The 18198-nt window shown below is 47.0% G+C and overlaps 2 protein-coding genes across 2 annotated transcripts; both read left to right on the forward strand.

The window, feature by feature from the left end:
* Positions 1 to 1912: 1912 nt before the first annotated feature.
* Positions 1913 to 6287, forward strand: pex19 (peroxisomal biogenesis factor 19). Its single transcript, XM_062481572.1, has 8 exons — positions 1913 to 2057; positions 2811 to 2899; positions 3678 to 3840; positions 3959 to 4044; positions 4135 to 4308; positions 4518 to 4685; positions 4789 to 4833; positions 5101 to 6287. The coding sequence occupies exons 1-8, from the start codon at positions 1994 to 1996 to the stop codon at positions 5185 to 5187; spliced, it is 876 nt and encodes a 291-aa protein (XP_062337556.1). The 5' UTR covers positions 1913 to 1993; the 3' UTR covers positions 5188 to 6287.
* Positions 6288 to 7212: 925 nt separating this feature from the next.
* On the forward strand, positions 7213 to 18133 carry copa (COPI coat complex subunit alpha). The gene is made up of 29 exons (XM_062481718.1): positions 7213 to 7435; positions 7810 to 7923; positions 8019 to 8092; positions 8249 to 8329; positions 8468 to 8544; positions 8799 to 8908; positions 10616 to 10725; positions 10833 to 10932; positions 11052 to 11270; positions 11540 to 11690; positions 11827 to 11893; positions 11975 to 12050; positions 12151 to 12233; positions 12413 to 12638; positions 13127 to 13265; positions 13511 to 13673; positions 13801 to 13947; positions 14186 to 14375; positions 14488 to 14583; positions 14763 to 14851; positions 15026 to 15149; positions 15374 to 15463; positions 15617 to 15720; positions 16030 to 16176; positions 16364 to 16687; positions 16902 to 17012; positions 17158 to 17319; positions 17400 to 17594; positions 17723 to 18133. The coding sequence occupies exons 1-29, from the start codon at positions 7396 to 7398 to the stop codon at positions 17780 to 17782; spliced, it is 3669 nt and encodes a 1222-aa protein (XP_062337702.1). The 5' UTR covers positions 7213 to 7395; the 3' UTR covers positions 17783 to 18133.
* Positions 18134 to 18198: the final 65 nt, after the last annotated feature.

Raw genomic sequence — 18198 nt, forward strand, 5'->3', positions numbered from 1 at the left:
TGTTGCCTGGCCTTATTGGCACACATCTCGGATTGATGAGAATTTAACATATTTCCTCAACTAGGATTTCTTAGGACTTTTAGTATGTTCTGGACACCTCATAGAAATGATCTACGCTGCAAAAGAATTGTTTTACATTTAGTCTGTCGTAAAACGCTACTTTGCCTGGACTAATAGTAACAAAGTTACATACTAGCTAGTTATAACAGTTACACAGAAAGAGACACAATAGTCCAAGTGGACTCAAAGAACGCAGTGTTCGGCAATCAACTGCAACAACTACCAATGTGACAGTATTTATGCCTTTCATCGCTTTCCCAAAGACCCTGACAGGTAAATTTAGTCGGTAGCGTAATCTTATGCACCTGCTAACTTTAACGTTTTTTTTGTCTAGTGGTAGGCTAGTAAACTTAATTCCTTCTATGAACTGCAGGTCCTAGCCATAGAAACCAGAATAATGATTTATATGGATATGACAGTAAATTAAAATGAGCTTCTTAAATTAATTTGCTGAATTCATATATTTCATTGATAACTTATTTGTGTATGTACTGTAGGCTAACGTTGTAATGTGTAGAGCTAGCGTTAGGTTACCTCCTGGGAAACGGTCTAACGTTAGGCTATTATAAGGTTATATAAACTCATCACTTTATTCTTACCTGTCACACTTAGCCTAATGTAGAGAGTAATATAATTTATAAAATGCTTGAACTTCTCTGTCAATATAAGTTCTTTGCATCACCTAGCGCTGCAGATGTGTACGGAAGTGAGAAGCGGAAACGATTACTTCTGTTTTCCGGTTCGAACGCTGGGCGCTCCGCATAACCCCTCTAGTTTGTATTGATGCTGCTAAGATACAACCGCAGTTTCCTAGAAACGTCTGTTTACTGTTTATGTGGCATGTCCATGGCAACATCATGACATCATATGACTCGCGTTTCTGCTCAAGCGCACCCGAAAGCAAAGTTTTGCTAAGGACTCAAATGGATAAAGAGAAAGAGAACATTTAGATTTTTTTTAACAAAACTGTTTGATAGCAGGATTTCCTTATGTGAAATTAACTACAGTACAGTAGCCTACATGTACAAGATCGAATGCAAAATGCAGTGTTTTATGAATGACGCAGAAAACCTTCTTTATAATTACTAGTGCGCTGCGGCAGGTAATAAAAGCGATCGTGTTAAAGACAAGGTTTTGTCAAAAACAGTACAATCTCTCCTCCTGGTTCTCTAATTGAATTATGCATTTTGAGACTGAGCAGCAGCTTGAATCTACTGTAGCCTAGATATAAATGTTTTTAGTTTAAATGCAGTTCTATCTGACAGACTTTTGCGTGGGGGCTAACTTTTAATAGATGACTGTGATTTGATACATGTCTACAGCCTAATACTGACAAAGGCTTGTATTGTTGATTTGTTTGCACTTGAGGTCAGAGAGCCAATTTATAAAAGATAAAGACTCCTTCAATGGCGAGTTGGTTTGATTACAACGCTATGTTAATTGATGTGACAAATACACTTGCTTTTTTGCTTTTGTGAACAAAGGTCGATGAGATGTATGTTGGAAATAGGCCTATGTAAATTATTGAAGTTGCAGCCGCACACACCTGACCTATGTACAGGATCAGGTGGTGATATTGGGTGATTTGATGTTCACACTGGGGTTTCAAGGGCAGATTGCATGCATAGCCTACACAAAAGAGGAGCTAGACAGGTGGCTTGTGGATCATATAGTATTAAATGAAATGTCTGTCCTGGCAAATGTGGACATTCTGCAGCTCTATTGATCCCATGATTGGGCTATAGGCTATCACTTAATCAAATCAATTAAATTACAACTGTAGGCCTACATGGGTTCATCCGAAATCCCTTAGTTTGGATCCCACTGTCTCTGGAAGTGACACCCATCACGAGTTTCATCGAGAAATCTTTATTGTTAAACCAATTGCAACGTCATTTTACAGCGACCGCAAAACTTCTTTACAAAAAACAAGATGGCGTCAGGATCAGCAGACCCGTCCGCTGGACAAGATTCCGAATTGGACGAGTTATTGGACAGTAAGGTTTGATATTAGTAATTTACGTGTCAACCCCTGTCTAGTATATGGCATAAAGACAATATTGCTGTTATAAAGTGGACGAATCTTTTTTCGCTGGTGGATTTTGAGTTAAACAATGTGGTCATAGTCCTCTTTTCAGTGATTGTCTGTGTACAGCTAGCTAACCATCAACGAGCTCTGTCAAACACACTTTTTTTTTCTTTAAATGCAGTAGTTTTTTTCTGACGATTAAATATATGGTGCATTTTCAATGCATACATATGGCTAGGATTTTATAGTTATATTAAAGATGCTATAACAACGCTAGCTAAATTGAATCCGATATGTGGGTGAAGGATCACGCTGCCCTTGAAATTAATTAAATTGAAAAATGGCTGAAGCACCATGGATTAAGTATCTGAACAATAGAGGTAATCTCAGTCTGTTTGTCACGCCAGACAATGATTTCGTGTAGCCTAGTCAGCAAAACAGGCTATATCGTTATGCTAAGCCTGCATGCTGTAAATCTATGCATCAGTATTGCACCGCCAATGTCATGACATGCTGCATTAGTAAACAGTGCCTGGCGATAGCAGCTTCTCTTTAACGTGGTGGTATTGCTAGCTATATCATTGGCATTACTAGATTAACACTTTTCCTATTTGCTCACTCTTTCCCTGCTTCAAGCCTTCCCAGAATTATATCCATCAAGTAGCCTACAGCAGTGTATCTGTTCTGAAGCTCATGTCCTCTTCTCATCTCATTATCAAAGGTGCACTCGATGACTTTGACAAGACAAACACTGCACCGCCAGCCCCAGAGGCTGAGGCACCCCCATCTTCTAAGAGTGCTGCAAAGAAAGTAAGTTATTGTTTTGCATAAGCATAATACAACCTATATGTTAGAGCAGTGCAAGGAGATAGCTTGTCTCCTCCTTGGACCCCTGTTTAGATTGCACGTCCATGCTATTACTGAAGCTGAAGTAGAAGCACAGTCAAAGTTATTGACTGAACTGATTTAAAATAAAAAATAAATTAAAAAAATGGTGATCACAAATAGACTTGGTTGTTCATGGTAAACCAGCCCCTGGTGAAGTGGAATGGTTGTTGACCAGCTAAAAGCTTTGAAACCAGTCTTTCTGGCCAGGAGCAGGTTCTTATGCTGTTGAAACGCGAACAACTGGTTTGAGATTGGGCACCGGCTCTGAACCAGCCCTCAAACTGCCTTGGTGGAAAGGGGTAGCAGATGTCAATAAACCAACCTAAAACCCTAAAAGATGACAAGGAAAAACTCCCAGGAAAACTTGGAGAGATTTATATATTTATTTTTTGTGGAAATACATTTTTGTATGGAAAAAGTGGAAGACAAAGGAAAGCTATAAATGCTTGTTAGCAAAGGTGCCTAACTTTCTTGCTTGTAAACTGGACCACAACACACGTAGTTGTGGGCTCAATATTGGCAAATTAATTACCTGTTCTTTACTCCCTTAAATCACTTCATTCTGAACGTGCTTTTGGTGGTACACAACTACACAAGGCTGCATGACTTTGTCTAGTCCCTCTTATTTCCCAGTACAACAAATTGACATGCCTGTACAATACAGTATGCTTTGTTTACCTGTTGATGTACATTTCTGTAGCCCCCCCTACTGGAGGACAGTCAGTTTTTCGAGTCCCTGTTTGAGGGAGAGATGGCCTCTCAGGCGAAGGAGGAGTGGGAGAAAGCCATGGCCGAACTAGCACAGGAAGAACCAGATCTGCTCCAACATTTTCATAAACTGTCTGAGGCGGCAGGGAAAGTGGGTAAGAACCATCCTATTTTTACGTGTGCTTCACTCATGTGCAGTGCTTACCACTTGACTACTGTCAGTTCATATTTTTCAACATTTTTATTTATAGTGTTTGTTTGCATTTTGAGCAGGCACTGATGTGGCCTCCCAACAAGAATTTACTTCCTGTCTAAAAGACACCCTCAGCGGACTGGCCAAAAATGCAGACAACCTTCAGGTGGTTAAAATCAAACATTGAAATAGATTGAAAGTATAGCATGTCTCTGTACTATCATATTTATCTGTAATCTCTTGTTTTGACTCTTAGAGTGCAGGATTGGCTGGAGACGACCTTGTTAAGACACTAGAAGGACTGGGATTGGAGGAAGGCGGCGAGGGGGCAGGGGAAGATGGCAACATATTGCCCATCATGCAGTCCATTATGCAGAATCTTCTGTCTAAGGAAGTGCTCTACCCATCTCTCAAAGAGATCACCGAGAAGGTGTGTGGAATTTGCTTAAGTCATCCCTAATTGAGAATGTTTTGTTTACCATTGGAAAACTTATTTGTTATGGCTTGCTATCTTGAAATAATCTTCTTCTACAACTCTAAAGTCAGCTAGATCGAACACTTATTTCTAATACCCAAAGTACATATCATTCATGTCTCTGTTTCTTATTGGTCAAGTGATTTTCCCTCATTCCCGTACAGTACCCTGAGTGGCTGGACAGCAACAGGCAGTCCCTCCCCCCAGACCAGTATCAGCGCTACGAGCAACAGGCCAAGGTCATGGGAGAGATTTGTAGCCAGTTTGAGAAGGAGGGTGGTGGAGGGGAGGGGGAAAACACCTTTGAGAGCATTCTGGAACTCATGCAGCAGGTGAGGACAAAAGAGCGTCATATTCATGCATTTTCGACACCAATTATTGTTTGTAGTCGGTGCACATAGATGGATTTGAGATGACTGCATCTTATTTTGTCAGTTACAAGACTTGGGTCAACCTCCCAAAGAGCTGGCAGGTGACGCGGTAAGCTTGTGCAACCTTGTGATCTTTTCTCGCTCTCTCTCTCTCTCTCTCTCTCTCTCTCTCTCTCTCTCTCTCTCTCTCTCTCTCTCTCTCTCTCTCTCTCTCTCTCTCTCTCTCTCACTCTCACTCTCACTCTCACTCTCACTCTCACTCTCACTCTCACTCTCACTCTCACTCTCACTCTCACTCTCACTCTCACTCACACACACACAACGTTGCAACCGTGGAGGTCATTCCCCCTTTATTTACTCTGGTTTCTTTCCTCAGCCACCTGGCCTGAACCTTGATCTGGAGTCACTTAACCTCCCAGGAGTCCCAGGGGCCGGGGCAGGGGAGCAGTGCTCGATCATGTGATCTCAAAGCAGCCACTTCTTTGGATGCACAGAACATAGGGGAAGTGTACAGAGGGGGGATCGATGCGGGACGAAGACTGCCATCCCCACGGCAGATGGGAAAAGGAGGACACCAAGACTGTACATATGTCCCCACCACACGCTCACACACTCCCCACCCCCTGAGAAGTCTCTGAATTGTCTGATGTATCTAAATGAAAGGCATTGTGAAGGGAGACATATCGAAACAATGCGATCCTCTCTTGGAAAGTCTGTAACTCACTGATCGGCACAGCTGACCTTAATTTACTTGCTTTGGTTTGTCAGAAGTTCCTCCAGGTCATCCCTTGGTCAGCTTGTTTACTAGCATTCCCCCTGTTGGGTGTTGCCCTGGATTCATAGCTCATTTTAGCTATTGTTTAGCCTCATGATGGGGCTTTTCCAACCCCCCATTGGTTGAAACAGTGCCTTGGTAATTTTTATGAAGAATTAGAGGGAATTCACTATTGTTCATTATAAATCTTGCAGCAAGGCAGAAATAGTTAATTACCAGAGCTGTGTGTATTGACTAGCTATGTTGCTGTCGTAGATGAGGCATAAGCTAAACAATGACTCCATTGCTGGTCAGACAACTTGAGAATGCACAACACTGCAGCCAATGTGTTAGTTATGCATCCACCCACACAAACCTTCTTTTGGGTTTGATCTTGGGACCTCTGACTTGTAAATAAGTGAGCACCTCCAAAAACGATCTCTTAGCAAGCTACATCACTGCAGTGGCATAGGTGGTTGGTATTTCAACTGTGAAATGAGTATAACTCGATTATACTGGTTGTTTTCTTTTCAAAGAACCAGTGTGGGAGGCAGGTTCAATCTGTGTGTTATCACCCAACCATAAACAAACACAGGTTTTCCATTGAGGTGATACCAAAACAACATATTTTAGATTTACAAGTTTTAGATTTAAACAATTTGCCAATTCGACTGATTGCGTTGATATGATTCAACTGCATATAGATTAATATTTATGGTTGATAAACCAGTGTACATTTGTGAATTATTGAAAGAAGACAAACTTGAGGAGTACCTCATTATAATAATAAAAACAAGTCGTGCTTTGAAGTCATGTGAAAAGAACATAATTCCTGGTGGCCTTTGCTGTGGCCACAGTGAGTGATGACTAGGATTAGAATGACTGTGTAAGTAGTACTCCCTGTTTTGGACAATGTTTTGCTGAACTGACAGAATTTGTAGAATGGCATTCTGGATGTGGGACTCTATACAAAGCTGGCACAACATGCTGACTGTTAGCAGGGGAGATGCCCTTTAGTTTGAGTGTTTAGATAGTGATTTGAATTGGGTGCTATTTCCTGACTTTTCTATCATGCGTTTCATTGAAATATATTGTACTGGTGAAAAAGTTACTTTTCCTGGCATCGGTTTAAAAGATTTCAGAAAGTGCAATAGAACCTAGAGCTGATAAGCCAGCTACTCATAAAGAGTGTCTTTGTAGAGTTTGAATGTTGAGATCTACAGGAAATTCTAGATACAGGTATTGATGTTAATCAGCAAATACTGCCCATTCAAGAGGGAACTATACAGTTTAATCAACATACCTGTCCACAACTAAATGTTTTAAAGCAACATCCTTCCAATCACATGGCTTGTTTGATCAGACTTTGTAAATGACTGGAATATATTATTGAATAAATTAACCATACACAAAAATTGATCATTTTTTTCTTAATCGGTTTTGAGGTGGCATGTTTTGATGTTAAGGTAATTTAATAGGTTATCGAAAACATTGCATTATACTGCATTAGATCTGAGTAATTCAGCAAAAAGAAGGCTGCATTCCTGCACCAAACAGTGCCAGAGAAAGCAAAGTTACCGCACCTAAAGTTAAATATTTGTTTACGGTAAATGTTCGTTTCAGCAATTTTTGGAAAGAAGAATTAGTAACTGCTGAACCAGATTCAGTCTCCAGAAAAAGAGCCTCCGTGGAGCTTTCTGCGTCAGACTGTTTGTATCAACTTTATTGACCAAACCGGAAGCTACACAGGTCGACGTGTCAGGAAAAAGCTGTCGGGAGAAGTGGCTTGCTAGGTGGATGGGCAGAGGGTTAAAACGCTAACCTGCTCCCAAGAGTTCATACTTTTGTTTTTACATGTTTAGTTGCGCAAATAGTACAATTATTGTACAGTGATACAGTGGACATTACCTTATCAAGATGTTAACCAAATTTGAAACGAAGTCGGCCCGTGTTAAAGGTAAGCTAGCTACCTATACAGTAGTAGCTTGTTAGCTAGCTTTCTCTGACGTCCCGGCTAGCCAAAACAACGAACATCATTGTTAAAGCGATTACACACTACGGTTAAAATTCAAGAATGTTTCCGTGGTCAAAGTCTGCGATCAGACTGCAATCAGTTTTACATTTTTGTCTGAACAATAAATGCACTAGCACTAGCTAAACTGGTTTAGCTAATCTAGCTACACTACAGTGCGTTAATCAAATGTCGCTTGCCAGCAAAATTAGCTGTCTTGAATTCAGTGCAGATTTAATTAGTTTTAACGTAATTTATTCATACTGGATTATCTTTTGATGGTACACATGTTAGCTAAACTGTCTTCATCCGTAACATAGGACTGAGTTTCCACCCAAAGAGGCCATGGATCCTCGCAAGTTTGCACAATGGAGTCATCCAGCTGTGGGACTATCGTATGTGCACCCTTATTGACAAGTTTGATGAGCACGATGGTAAGTAATAGACAAGTACTTACAGTTGAAACGAGTTTGCGTCGATGTTTGTATTTTTTGTTTGTGTGTGTAACTGTTATGCTTGCATTATAAAGGCCCTGTCAGAGGAATTGACTTCCACAAGCAGCAGCCTCTGTTTGTGTCTGGAGGCGATGACTACAAAATTAAGGTGAGACGCATGCATCCTATGTTCATTGATAAATACCACGAAACTGGAAGATAATGAGGTTCAGCGGATGACTAGTTTGATGCACACATTTACAAGACGATCCACGTAAAACAACACAAATATATCAATACGTTTCTTTGTGTCTCTTCTTCCAAGGTATGGAACTACAAGTTACGGCGTTGCCTGTTCACTCTCCTTGGACACCTGGATTACATCCGTACCACTTTCTTCCATCATGTGAGTTCTTACACTATAAAAGATGAGTACTTCTATACCAGGGTCTCTCCTGGAGCTGAAATGTCATGTGCAAGTTGACCCTCACTGTACTTTGTATAGAATGTGGATGGAACCTCTAATAGTTCTCTCTCTCTCCAGGAGTATCCCTGGATTCTGAGTGCCTCGGATGACCAGACCATCCGCATCTGGAACTGGCAGTCTAGGACCTGCGTCTGGTAGGACCAATATGCCTCTTACAAAGCTGCATATTTCCTTTAATTGACGTTTTGGTAATGTTTAAATTGTCCTGGGGGCGGTGCTGTCTCCCCCCCACCCCCTCTCTCTTTATGGAGTCTCGTGCCCCTCCCTCTTTCAATTATTAGATTATTATTATAAATTCAAATACTGTATATACTTTTCTACTTGTCTGGTTTTATATAACACTGAATGGATTTCTCATGCAGTTGGTTTCTCTTTCTCCCCTATCCAGCGTCCTGACTGGCCACAACCACTATGTGATGTGTGCCCAGTTCCACCCCTCGGAGGACCTGGTGGTGTCTGCTAGTCTGGACCAGACTGTGCGCGTGTGGGATATCTCCGGTGAGGGATGAGAGGGGATAGGCGGGGAGGGGAGGGGAGGGGAGGGAAGGTTTGGTGTGTGTTTTTTGGGAATGGGAGAGAGGGGCAAGGTGGTATGGAGAGGGAGGGGCAGGAACAGAACCTATGGCCAAGGGTCCTGGCCCTGAAGCCCCTCCCCTCTGCCATGTAGAGGATGACTCTGTGGGCCTTTAGCAAAAATGCCTCTCCTCAGTTCAGATATACAGGTGAACCGAGAGTTGATAGGATGAGATCACCAAGGCACCTAGCCATACTAGCCTGTAGGGGTATTGGGTTCAATAGATAATATTAGGTTCAAAAGCCTGTAGGGGTATTGGGTTCAATAGATAATATTAGGTTCAAAAGAAGACTATCAGGAGAGGCATTTTTGTGCTTTTGCATGTTAACATCAACTATCTGTCTTGTCAATCTAAGGTGTTTCTTTGAGTTTTCTTTCTTCCTTAACCGATTTAACAGACTTCCAAATCCTGTCTCCACACCTTCCACACATGCACACATGCTCAATCCATGGCCTCTGATAAGCTCTCTTCTCCACGGAACTCTCACCATTAGCATGTACGGGTCAAGAGACCGTTGCATTGCGTTCATATGTGCATGGCTCATTGCTTGGGAGGTGTGAAATACCCCACATAGTTTGCACCTTTGGTGTGCATGAGGAGTGTACTGCAATAAGACCATAGACTATGCATGAAGGCTTCAGATGGTACAGGAGACTATTACACTGATCCACTCTTATATCAGTTATCAACCACTCCCAACTGACCAATACTAACTCAACATTGAGCAATATGCTCATCACAAACTCACCAATCGCCAAGCCTCTTACTCATTGGTGTTCCCCGACATTGCCCCCATGAGCAGCATGTTAATTGTTGCTAATGGTAAAGATAAAATGTACAATTCTTTATTGTCCTGTTATCGGAATAGGCCAGTCTAACTCATTGGCATGGCTCAGCTATGTAAACATAGGTGCAGCAGTATCTCTAACCCAAGCATGGACTGACTCTCCAACAACGTACTCACCCTCCAGACCATCCAACTCCCCCATCAGAGCACATCTTTACAAACCCAGCCCCTACCCCCACCTCGCCAAGCAGTGCACCACCCAAATCCTCCACCCCACCCATGTCCGTCCGCCCACCCCCATGCTCCCCCCCCCCCCCGGAAACATCCACACCTGCATACGGGTTCCTAGTTGCATTCTGCCCCATCCTCATTCCGTTGGACTGTCTGTCCACCGCCTGACTTGCAAGGGCAAGGGGGCTCTGACGCTGCCTGTGTTCTCGTCTGTTGTCGTGTGTTCGGACTCGAGGCTTAGTCTCGGGCTACGTGATTTACAACTTAAGGTTTTGGTGATTTCCTAACCTAATCAATGATGTGTGGTGTCCATGTGATCTCCGAGTCTAGCCTCGAGTCTGAACCGCGCGACAGAGAACGCAGGTTTTGTTGGAGTTTCTCTCCCTGGTGTGTGTTCAGCAGACCAACAGATACTGTCTCTCCTTAGTTTTCGAAGAACAAAGGCCACATTTTTCCTCCCTCCCTCCTCCTCCTTCATCTATTTCAGGTGACACGTGTTAACGTGTCACGTTCTGTCCTCTCTCCTCCTCCTCCTGCACATGGTCATGTCCCCGTGTAACATGTATATGGATCCCCTCCCCTTGTGCGCGGTGCTGTGAATGTTGGTTCCAGGTCTGAGGAAGAAGAACTTGTCCCCCGGCGCCGTGGAGACGGAGGTGCGCGGCATCTCCGGCGTCGACCTGTTCGGGGCGTCCGACGCCGTCGTCAAGCACGTCCTCGAGGTAAGACGCGGCGTTCTGCGTCCGGGCAACCGAAAAGGGGGCTTGAAGATGTGGCAACTCTGTGAGACGTGTAAACTTTCGCTCTCTCTCCCTCCTTCCCTCCGCAGGGTCACGACCGCGGGGTCAACTGGGCGGCCTTCCATCCCACCATGCCCCTCATCGTGTCTGGTGCCGACGACCGACAGGTCAAAATCTGGAGGATGAACGGTCAGTGACACCTTTTTAAATGAAGTAGCGCCCCTGCCGACTATGAACCATGAGATACTAGGCCAAGTTGTTGTCTGAAGAACCACAGCCCATCTCATCACCCCCCTCCCCGGCTGCAGAGTCCAAGGCGTGGGAGCTGGACACCTGCCGCGGCCACTACAACAACGTGTCGTGTGCCGTCTTCCACCCGCGCCAGGAGCTCATCCTGTCCAACTCGGAGGACAAGAGCATCCGCGTGTGGGACATGTCCAAGAGGACCGGCGTGCAGACCTTCCGCAGGGACCACGACCGCTTCTGGGTGCTGGGGGCCCACCCCAACCTCAACCTGTTTGCCGCCGGTAACCCGACACACTCAAGCACACGTCTACACACAGATGGCGTAGTAATGTGCATACACACACACACACTGATGAGAGCACCGTCACTGCAGTTGGTCAAACCCACGGGCGATACAAGTCTGCTGTTACTGTTACTTAATCTTGGCAGCGGTAGCTCATCATGCCAGTGTACATCGATCGTTCCTTAGCAGCAGTTAGCCGTTAGCAGCAGTTAGCCGTTAGCATTAGTAGCAGGTGGGAGTTAGCGGTGGGCTCCTCGTCCTCCCCAGGTCACGACAGCGGCATGCTGGTGTTCAAGCTGGAGCGCGAGCGCCCGGCCTACGCCGTCTACGGCAACATGCTCTACTACGTCAAGGACCGCTTCCTGCGCCAGCTGGACTTCAACAGCAGCAAGGACACAGCCGTCATGCAGCTGCGCAGGTGTGTGTGTGTGGGGGGGGGGCGGGGTGTGGGGGGGTGTCCCCGGTCCATAACCATAACTGTCTTTTGTTCGTTCAGTGAGTTTGTTCCACATATTACATAGTAACTTACTGTGTCATGCTGTTATTTCTCCCAGTGGGTCCAAGTTCCCAGTGTTCAGCATGTCTTACAACCCTGCTGAGAACGCCGTCCTGCTCTGCACGGTGAGTGGCACTCCCTCTATGAAACACACACACACACACACCGTGTCTCATTGCTAACATGGACTTTTTGCTGTCTCCCAGAGAGCCACCAACCTGGAGAACAGCACCTACGACCTGTACTCCATCCCCAAAGAGAGCGACTCCCAGAACCCCGACGGTAACAGTCCTCCCTGGCTCCATCATAGCCTGACTGAGCCCGATGTGTTGCTTACGCTTAGCCATGCTCCTACCATGCTGAACTCCGTATCTCCCCACAGCTCCGGAGGGGAAGAGGTCGTCCGGTCTGACGGCCGTCTGGGTGGCCAGGAACCGCTTCGCCGTCCTGGACCGCATGCACTCGGTGAGGGCTCCTGGTTTTTGGAATTCCGCGCGTCTCCCAAGATCCCCAAGATCCGCGGCGCTAGGCTGGCCGGACCCTGCCGACCCCCAAGAAAAAGCTTGCGAAGATTCCCCACAAACCGGCGAAAGCATTTTCATCCATTTCGTATCTCTCTCTCCATGACTCTTTTCCCTGTTCAGCTGCTCATCAAGAACCTGAAGAACGAGATCGTGAAGAAGGTGCAGGTGCCCAGCTGTGAGGAGATCTTCTACGCCGGCACGGGCTCGCTGCTGCTGAGGGACGCCGACGGCGTCACGCTCTTCGACGTGCAGCAGAAGCGCTCGCTCGCCACCGTCAAGATCGCCAAGGTCAAGTACGTGGTGTGGAGCGCCGACACCAGCCACGTGGCCCTGCTGGCCAAGCACGGTAGGCACCTTACACATTTACATTTAGTCATTTAGCAGACGCTCTTATCCAAAGCGACTTACAGTAAGTACAGGGACATTCCCCCCGAGGCAAGTAGGGTGAAGTGCCTTGCCCAAGGACACAACGTCATTTTCACGGCTGGGAACCTTCTGATTAATAGCCCGATTCCCGCTCAGCCGTCTGACCCCCACACACACACACACCAGAAACACACTGATTTATATCAGCATATTATCCCTTGAGCTGTGCTTACGTTTTCTCCCCGTGTTTTGCTTTCGAAGGCTGGGCTTCTCTAAAGCTCTCTGGCTCATAGCCATAGGATTCATACCCATTTAAGGCTCGGGCTTACAACATGCCCTTGCTTTGCAGCTTTCCATATTTGTTCACACACTCGTAGTGTAACCGATCCTATTCATTGAGTAGACAGGGTGTCTGCAGGGTCAAAAAAATAGTCGATCGAACGTGTTTTCTCCCCTGTCCCCGGGCAGCCATCATGATCTGCAACCGCAAGCTGGAGAGCCTGTGCAACATCCACGAGAACATCCGGGTGAAGAGCGGCGCCTGGGACGAGAGCGGGGTGTTCATCTACACCACCTCCAACCACATCAAATACGCCCTCACCTCCGGGTACAGAGCTGCCTCGCACCTCCCAGATACAGCCTGTTCTTTACACTGAATGCAGAACAAATCGAATTAACTTGATGTGCTCGTCGGTTTGTACACTCCATAAAAATGTGTGTATCAAATTCACTGGTTGGAAGAATAGGGTCTTAGTATCGTATCATTTACACCACAACCCCTGTGGTCTTAACTCTCTTTGTCTCTTGTTCACTCACACTCACTCACTTCCGCCCTCCCCTCTCCCCCCATAGTGACCATGGGATCATCAGGACCCTAGATCTGCCCATCTACGTGACCAGGGTGCGGGGGAACAGCGTGTACTGTCTGGACCGGGAGTGCCGGCCGCGCGTCCTCACCATCGACCCCACGGAGTACCGCTTCAAACTGGCCCTGGTCAACCGCAAATACGAGGAGGTGTGTGTGTGTGTGTGTGTGTGTGTGTATGAGAGAGAGTGAAGGGGTGGGGGAGAGAGGGAGGGTGCTTTGTGGATGTGTGTGGTGTTTTGCCTCTTGACCTGAGCCCCGTCACGGCCCTCCCCAGGTGCTCCACATGGTGCGTAATGCCAAGCTGGTGGGCCAGTCCATCATCGCCTACCTGCAGAAGAAGGGCTACCCAGAGGTGGCGCTGCACTTTGTCAAGGACGAGAAGACCCGCTTCAGCCTGGCTCTGGAGTGCGGCAACATTGAGGTGAGCCACACCTTCCAAAACTGTTATTGTACCCTATTCCTTAAGGCACCACTAATTGGACATCCTCTTACCATAAACAGTAAGGACAGCAGGCCTATTAAAAATAATAGTTTGATTGAAGGCCTACTATAGAATATACTATCTCTATATCTGTTCTTAGTTTATCCTACCCAGTCTGAAAATGAATAGAAAATACCCAGTGAACACACGTAAATAGAGTCCTCCTCCGTGTCTGCAGGTGGCGCTGGAGGCAGCGAAGGCCCTGGACGAGCGCGGCTGCTGGGAGCGCCTGGGCGAGGCGGCCCTCCTCCAGGGGCACCACCAGGTGGTGGAGATGTGCTATCAGAGGACCAAGAACTTCGACAAGCTCACCTTCCTCTACCTCATCACCGGCAACCTGGCCAAGCTGCGCAAGATGATGAAGATCGGTGAGACTGGGCGACGGGGGGGTGTGTGTGTGTGTGTGTGTTTGGGGCTGGTAGTGTACGTACGCGAGTGTGTCAGTGTGCTAACCTCCTCTGGTGTCTCCCTCCGGCGTAGCGGAGATCAGGAAGGACATGAGCGGTCACTACCAGGGGGCCCTGTACCTCGGGGACGTCAGCGAGCGTGTCCGCATCCTCAAGAACTGTGGACAGAGTGAGTTCCTCCTTCCCCTGGTCTCCTCCTACCTGTTTATAACTCTCTTATCCATCCCTGCCTCCCCTTTTACAGCCTCCCTACCTGGCTCAGCCTGGCTCTCCCTCTCGCCTTTGTTAACGTGGAAGATTTCCCACGGTTGCCTGTAACTGTGTGTGTGTGTGTGTGTGTGTGTGTAGAATCCCTGGCCTACCTGACGGCTGCCACTCACGGCATGGACGAGGAGGCCGAGGCCCTGAAGGAGACCTTTGACCCTGAGAAGGAGACAGTAAGTCATGATCAAGGCACACACTCATCTGACAAATATGCTCACAATCACACATGGAAATCTGAGAATTGGGTTAGGGAGAAATACTGTCATATACACACACACACACACACACGAAACTGGGAAATGTACATTTAGTATATGAATCAAGCCCCTCCCATTTGAAACCCCCAGGTTCCAGAGGTGGACCCCAAGGCCCAGCTGCTGCAGCCCCCCCCTCCCATCAACCCTCTGGACACCAACTGGCCTCTGCTCACCGTGTCCAAGGGCTTCTTCGAGGGAGCCATCGCAGCCAAGGGTGAGTCCTTCTACCCTCTCCCCCCTCTCTGTCCCACAGCACAGGTACTGGGAGGTACTGGGATTGGCTAACGGGCCTTTTGTTTCTTGCAAGGTGTCAAATTGACATTGACTGTCATTTCTGTGCACACACTTCATTAGAAAGGCTTGATTTAACGATGTCCAGGACCATGCAGCCTTTTCTGTGTATTTTAGAGGGATGATATAGTGTGTGTGTGTGTGTAGGCAAGGCAGGTCAGATGGCTGCAGACATGGACATGGAGGCCCCTGGGGAGGAGGGCTGGGGGGAGGACGCAGAGCTTCAGCTGGATGAAGGTGAGGGAGTCTTCCCATCTTTAGCAACAACAACCAAAGTCATCGACGGAACATTATTCTTTTTTCTTTTTTTACCACACTTTTACTTATGATGTGTATATTCCTAACATTCCTCATTCCTTCTCTCTCTCGACCCTCCTTTCTGTACCTCAGATGGCTTCATGGATGCCCCAGAGGGACTAGGTGATGACGGTGTGGCGAAGGATGAGGGAGGTGGCTGGGAGGTGGAGGAGGATCTGGACCTGCCCCCAGAGCTGGTGAGAAACTCAACAGCAGCTGTTCTCAGGCTCAGGGCTGCCCCTCACTCTGGTCTTGTCAGTAGTGAATAACCCAGTTTCCTTGACCGAATCATCTGTTTATCATTTATCAATTATTCAAACTCATTATTAGAATCCAGTCTGCTGGATTAGGGTTTGGATGGAGAATCTACAGTATCTGGGTTGGACAGAGTTCCTGTGTGTGCGTGTGTGTGTGTGCGTGCGTGCGTGCGTGCGGGACGTCCATCTTTCTGCTCATTGATGTACGCAGTATCTGTCAGTCACATGACCTTGCCTCTCCACCACTAGGAGTTGCCGGCCGGAGCAGGAGGCGGGGCTGAGGACGGCTTCTTTGTCCCGCCCACTAAGGGGATGAGCCCCACCCAGATGTGGTGCAACAACTCCCAGCTGCCTGTAGACCACGTACTGGCCGGCTCCTTCGAAACTGCAATGAGGGTGAGGATCAACACACATTCAAGTGTTATAAGTTAGTTTGTCATTTGAACTTCCATAAATGTAAACAATGACATTCTTAATATGCTTACACGTGAACACATACACTCCTACTGTATGTATTTAAACTCCTAAACATGTATAGTAATAGGCACACAAACTGACCCCCTCTCTTTACCTCCCTCCACAGCTGTTGCACGACCAGGTGGGCGTGGTCCAGTTCGCGCCCTACAAGTCTCTGTTCATGCAGACCCTGTCCCGCGGACGCACCTGCTACCTGGGCCTGCCCTCGCTGCCCTGCCTCCGCGGCAACCCCCAGAGGAACTGGAAGGACTGCGGCGCCAAGCAGGGCCTGCCCGCCGTGGGCCTGCGCCTGTCCGACCTCATCGCCCGCCTGCAGCAGTGCTACCAGCTCACCACGGCCGGCCGCTTCGAGGAGGCCGTGGAGCGCTTCCGCGCCATCCTGCTCTCCGTGCCCCTGCTGGTGGTGGACAACAAGCAGGAGATCGCAGAGGTGAGGCGGCCTTGTTTTGTTCTGTTTATTCGTCGATGAGAGGACTTGACTGAAGGGTTTTTCCCATGTTCACACTGGAAGAGGGGAAAGGAAAGACAGAGAGAGATCCATCGTTATCTCTTTGTTTTTTACCACTTTCGAACCCCTGTAATGGATAGGTAGATGGTACGTTGACAGTGTTGATGGTTGGACTAAAGCTCACCGTCTTTCCCAGGCTCAGCAGCTGATCACCATCTGCAGAGAGTACATCGTCGGCCTCACCATGGAAACCGACAGGAAGAAGCTGCCCAAAGACACATTGGACCAGCAGAAGAGGCTGTGTGAGGTACCTCAAAACGGTCAATTCCTCACCTGTGCCATCGCCCTCCCTCCCTATATCCTCGCTCATGCCCTTATACTCCTCACATTCCATTATCCTCTCCCCAGTCATCTCCACTTCAAATGACTCCCTATGTTTGTTTTTCCGACAGATGGCGGCTTACTTCACCCACTGCAGTCTCCAGCCAGTCCACATGGTCCTAGTCCTTCGTACAGCCCTCAACCTGTTCTTCAAACTGCGGAACTTCAAGACGGCAGCCGGCTTTGCCCGCCGCTTGCTGGAGCTCGGGCCCAAACCAGAAGTGGCACAGCAGGTGTGTGCTCGCGCGCCACATTTTTTAAAGGTCTCATCGGATCTCTTCTATATCTAACTTCTCATCCCCCTCTTCTTTAGACACGCAAGATTTTGTCTGCCTGCGAGAAGACCCTGACAGATGCCCATCAGCTGAACTACGACCCCCATAATCCCTTTGACCTGTGCGCCGCCTCCTACGTACCCCTGTACCGCGGGCGACCAGTGGAGAAGTGTCCCCTGTCCGGAGCCTGCTACTGCCCCACATACAAGGGACAGGTCTGCAGGGTCACACAGGTCGGTGGAGACACACGAACACTGTAACAGGCTAGACTGACTTTACGCCCCGCTTTTTGCTTTTTCATAACATGCATTACTATCATTGGGACTTTTGGCATATGACATTTGTCGTTTGGTTTTTCTAGGTGACGGAGATCGGCAAAGATGTGATTGGTCTGCGTGTCAGCCCCCTGCAGTTTCGTTAGAGACGAAGGAGGAAGAACATAGAATCCATTGTGCGAAACACCCCCACACCCTATTCTATTACTATAGATACTATATGATTCATATCTATGGGACATTTTTATTTCTTAATGTTTCAGTTGTTGTTTTTTTTCATCCTTCCATCTGTTTGGCCTTGTGCTTATTGCCCTCTTTCAGAAATGTTTCCTTGTTAAGTGACACGTTACTGTGCTCATGCAAGTTGCAGTCGTGGTGTCAGTAGAACCCTAGACCTATCTTTCTGTCCTGTATACACCATCAAATGAATAATGTTAAATGAGCAGGGCTGCTCTGTAACCTGTCAAAGATTAAAATAAATACAAATGAACTTTTAATGTCATCGTCTTCATTTTATATCAGGAGTATTATAGGTTTTGTACTGTAGTTAGTAACTTCACTC

The sequence above is a fragment of the Osmerus eperlanus genome, chromosome 16 (assembly GCF_963692335.1).
Source record: "Osmerus eperlanus chromosome 16, fOsmEpe2.1, whole genome shotgun sequence".
Classification (NCBI taxonomy): domain Eukaryota; kingdom Metazoa; phylum Chordata; class Actinopteri; order Osmeriformes; family Osmeridae; genus Osmerus; species Osmerus eperlanus.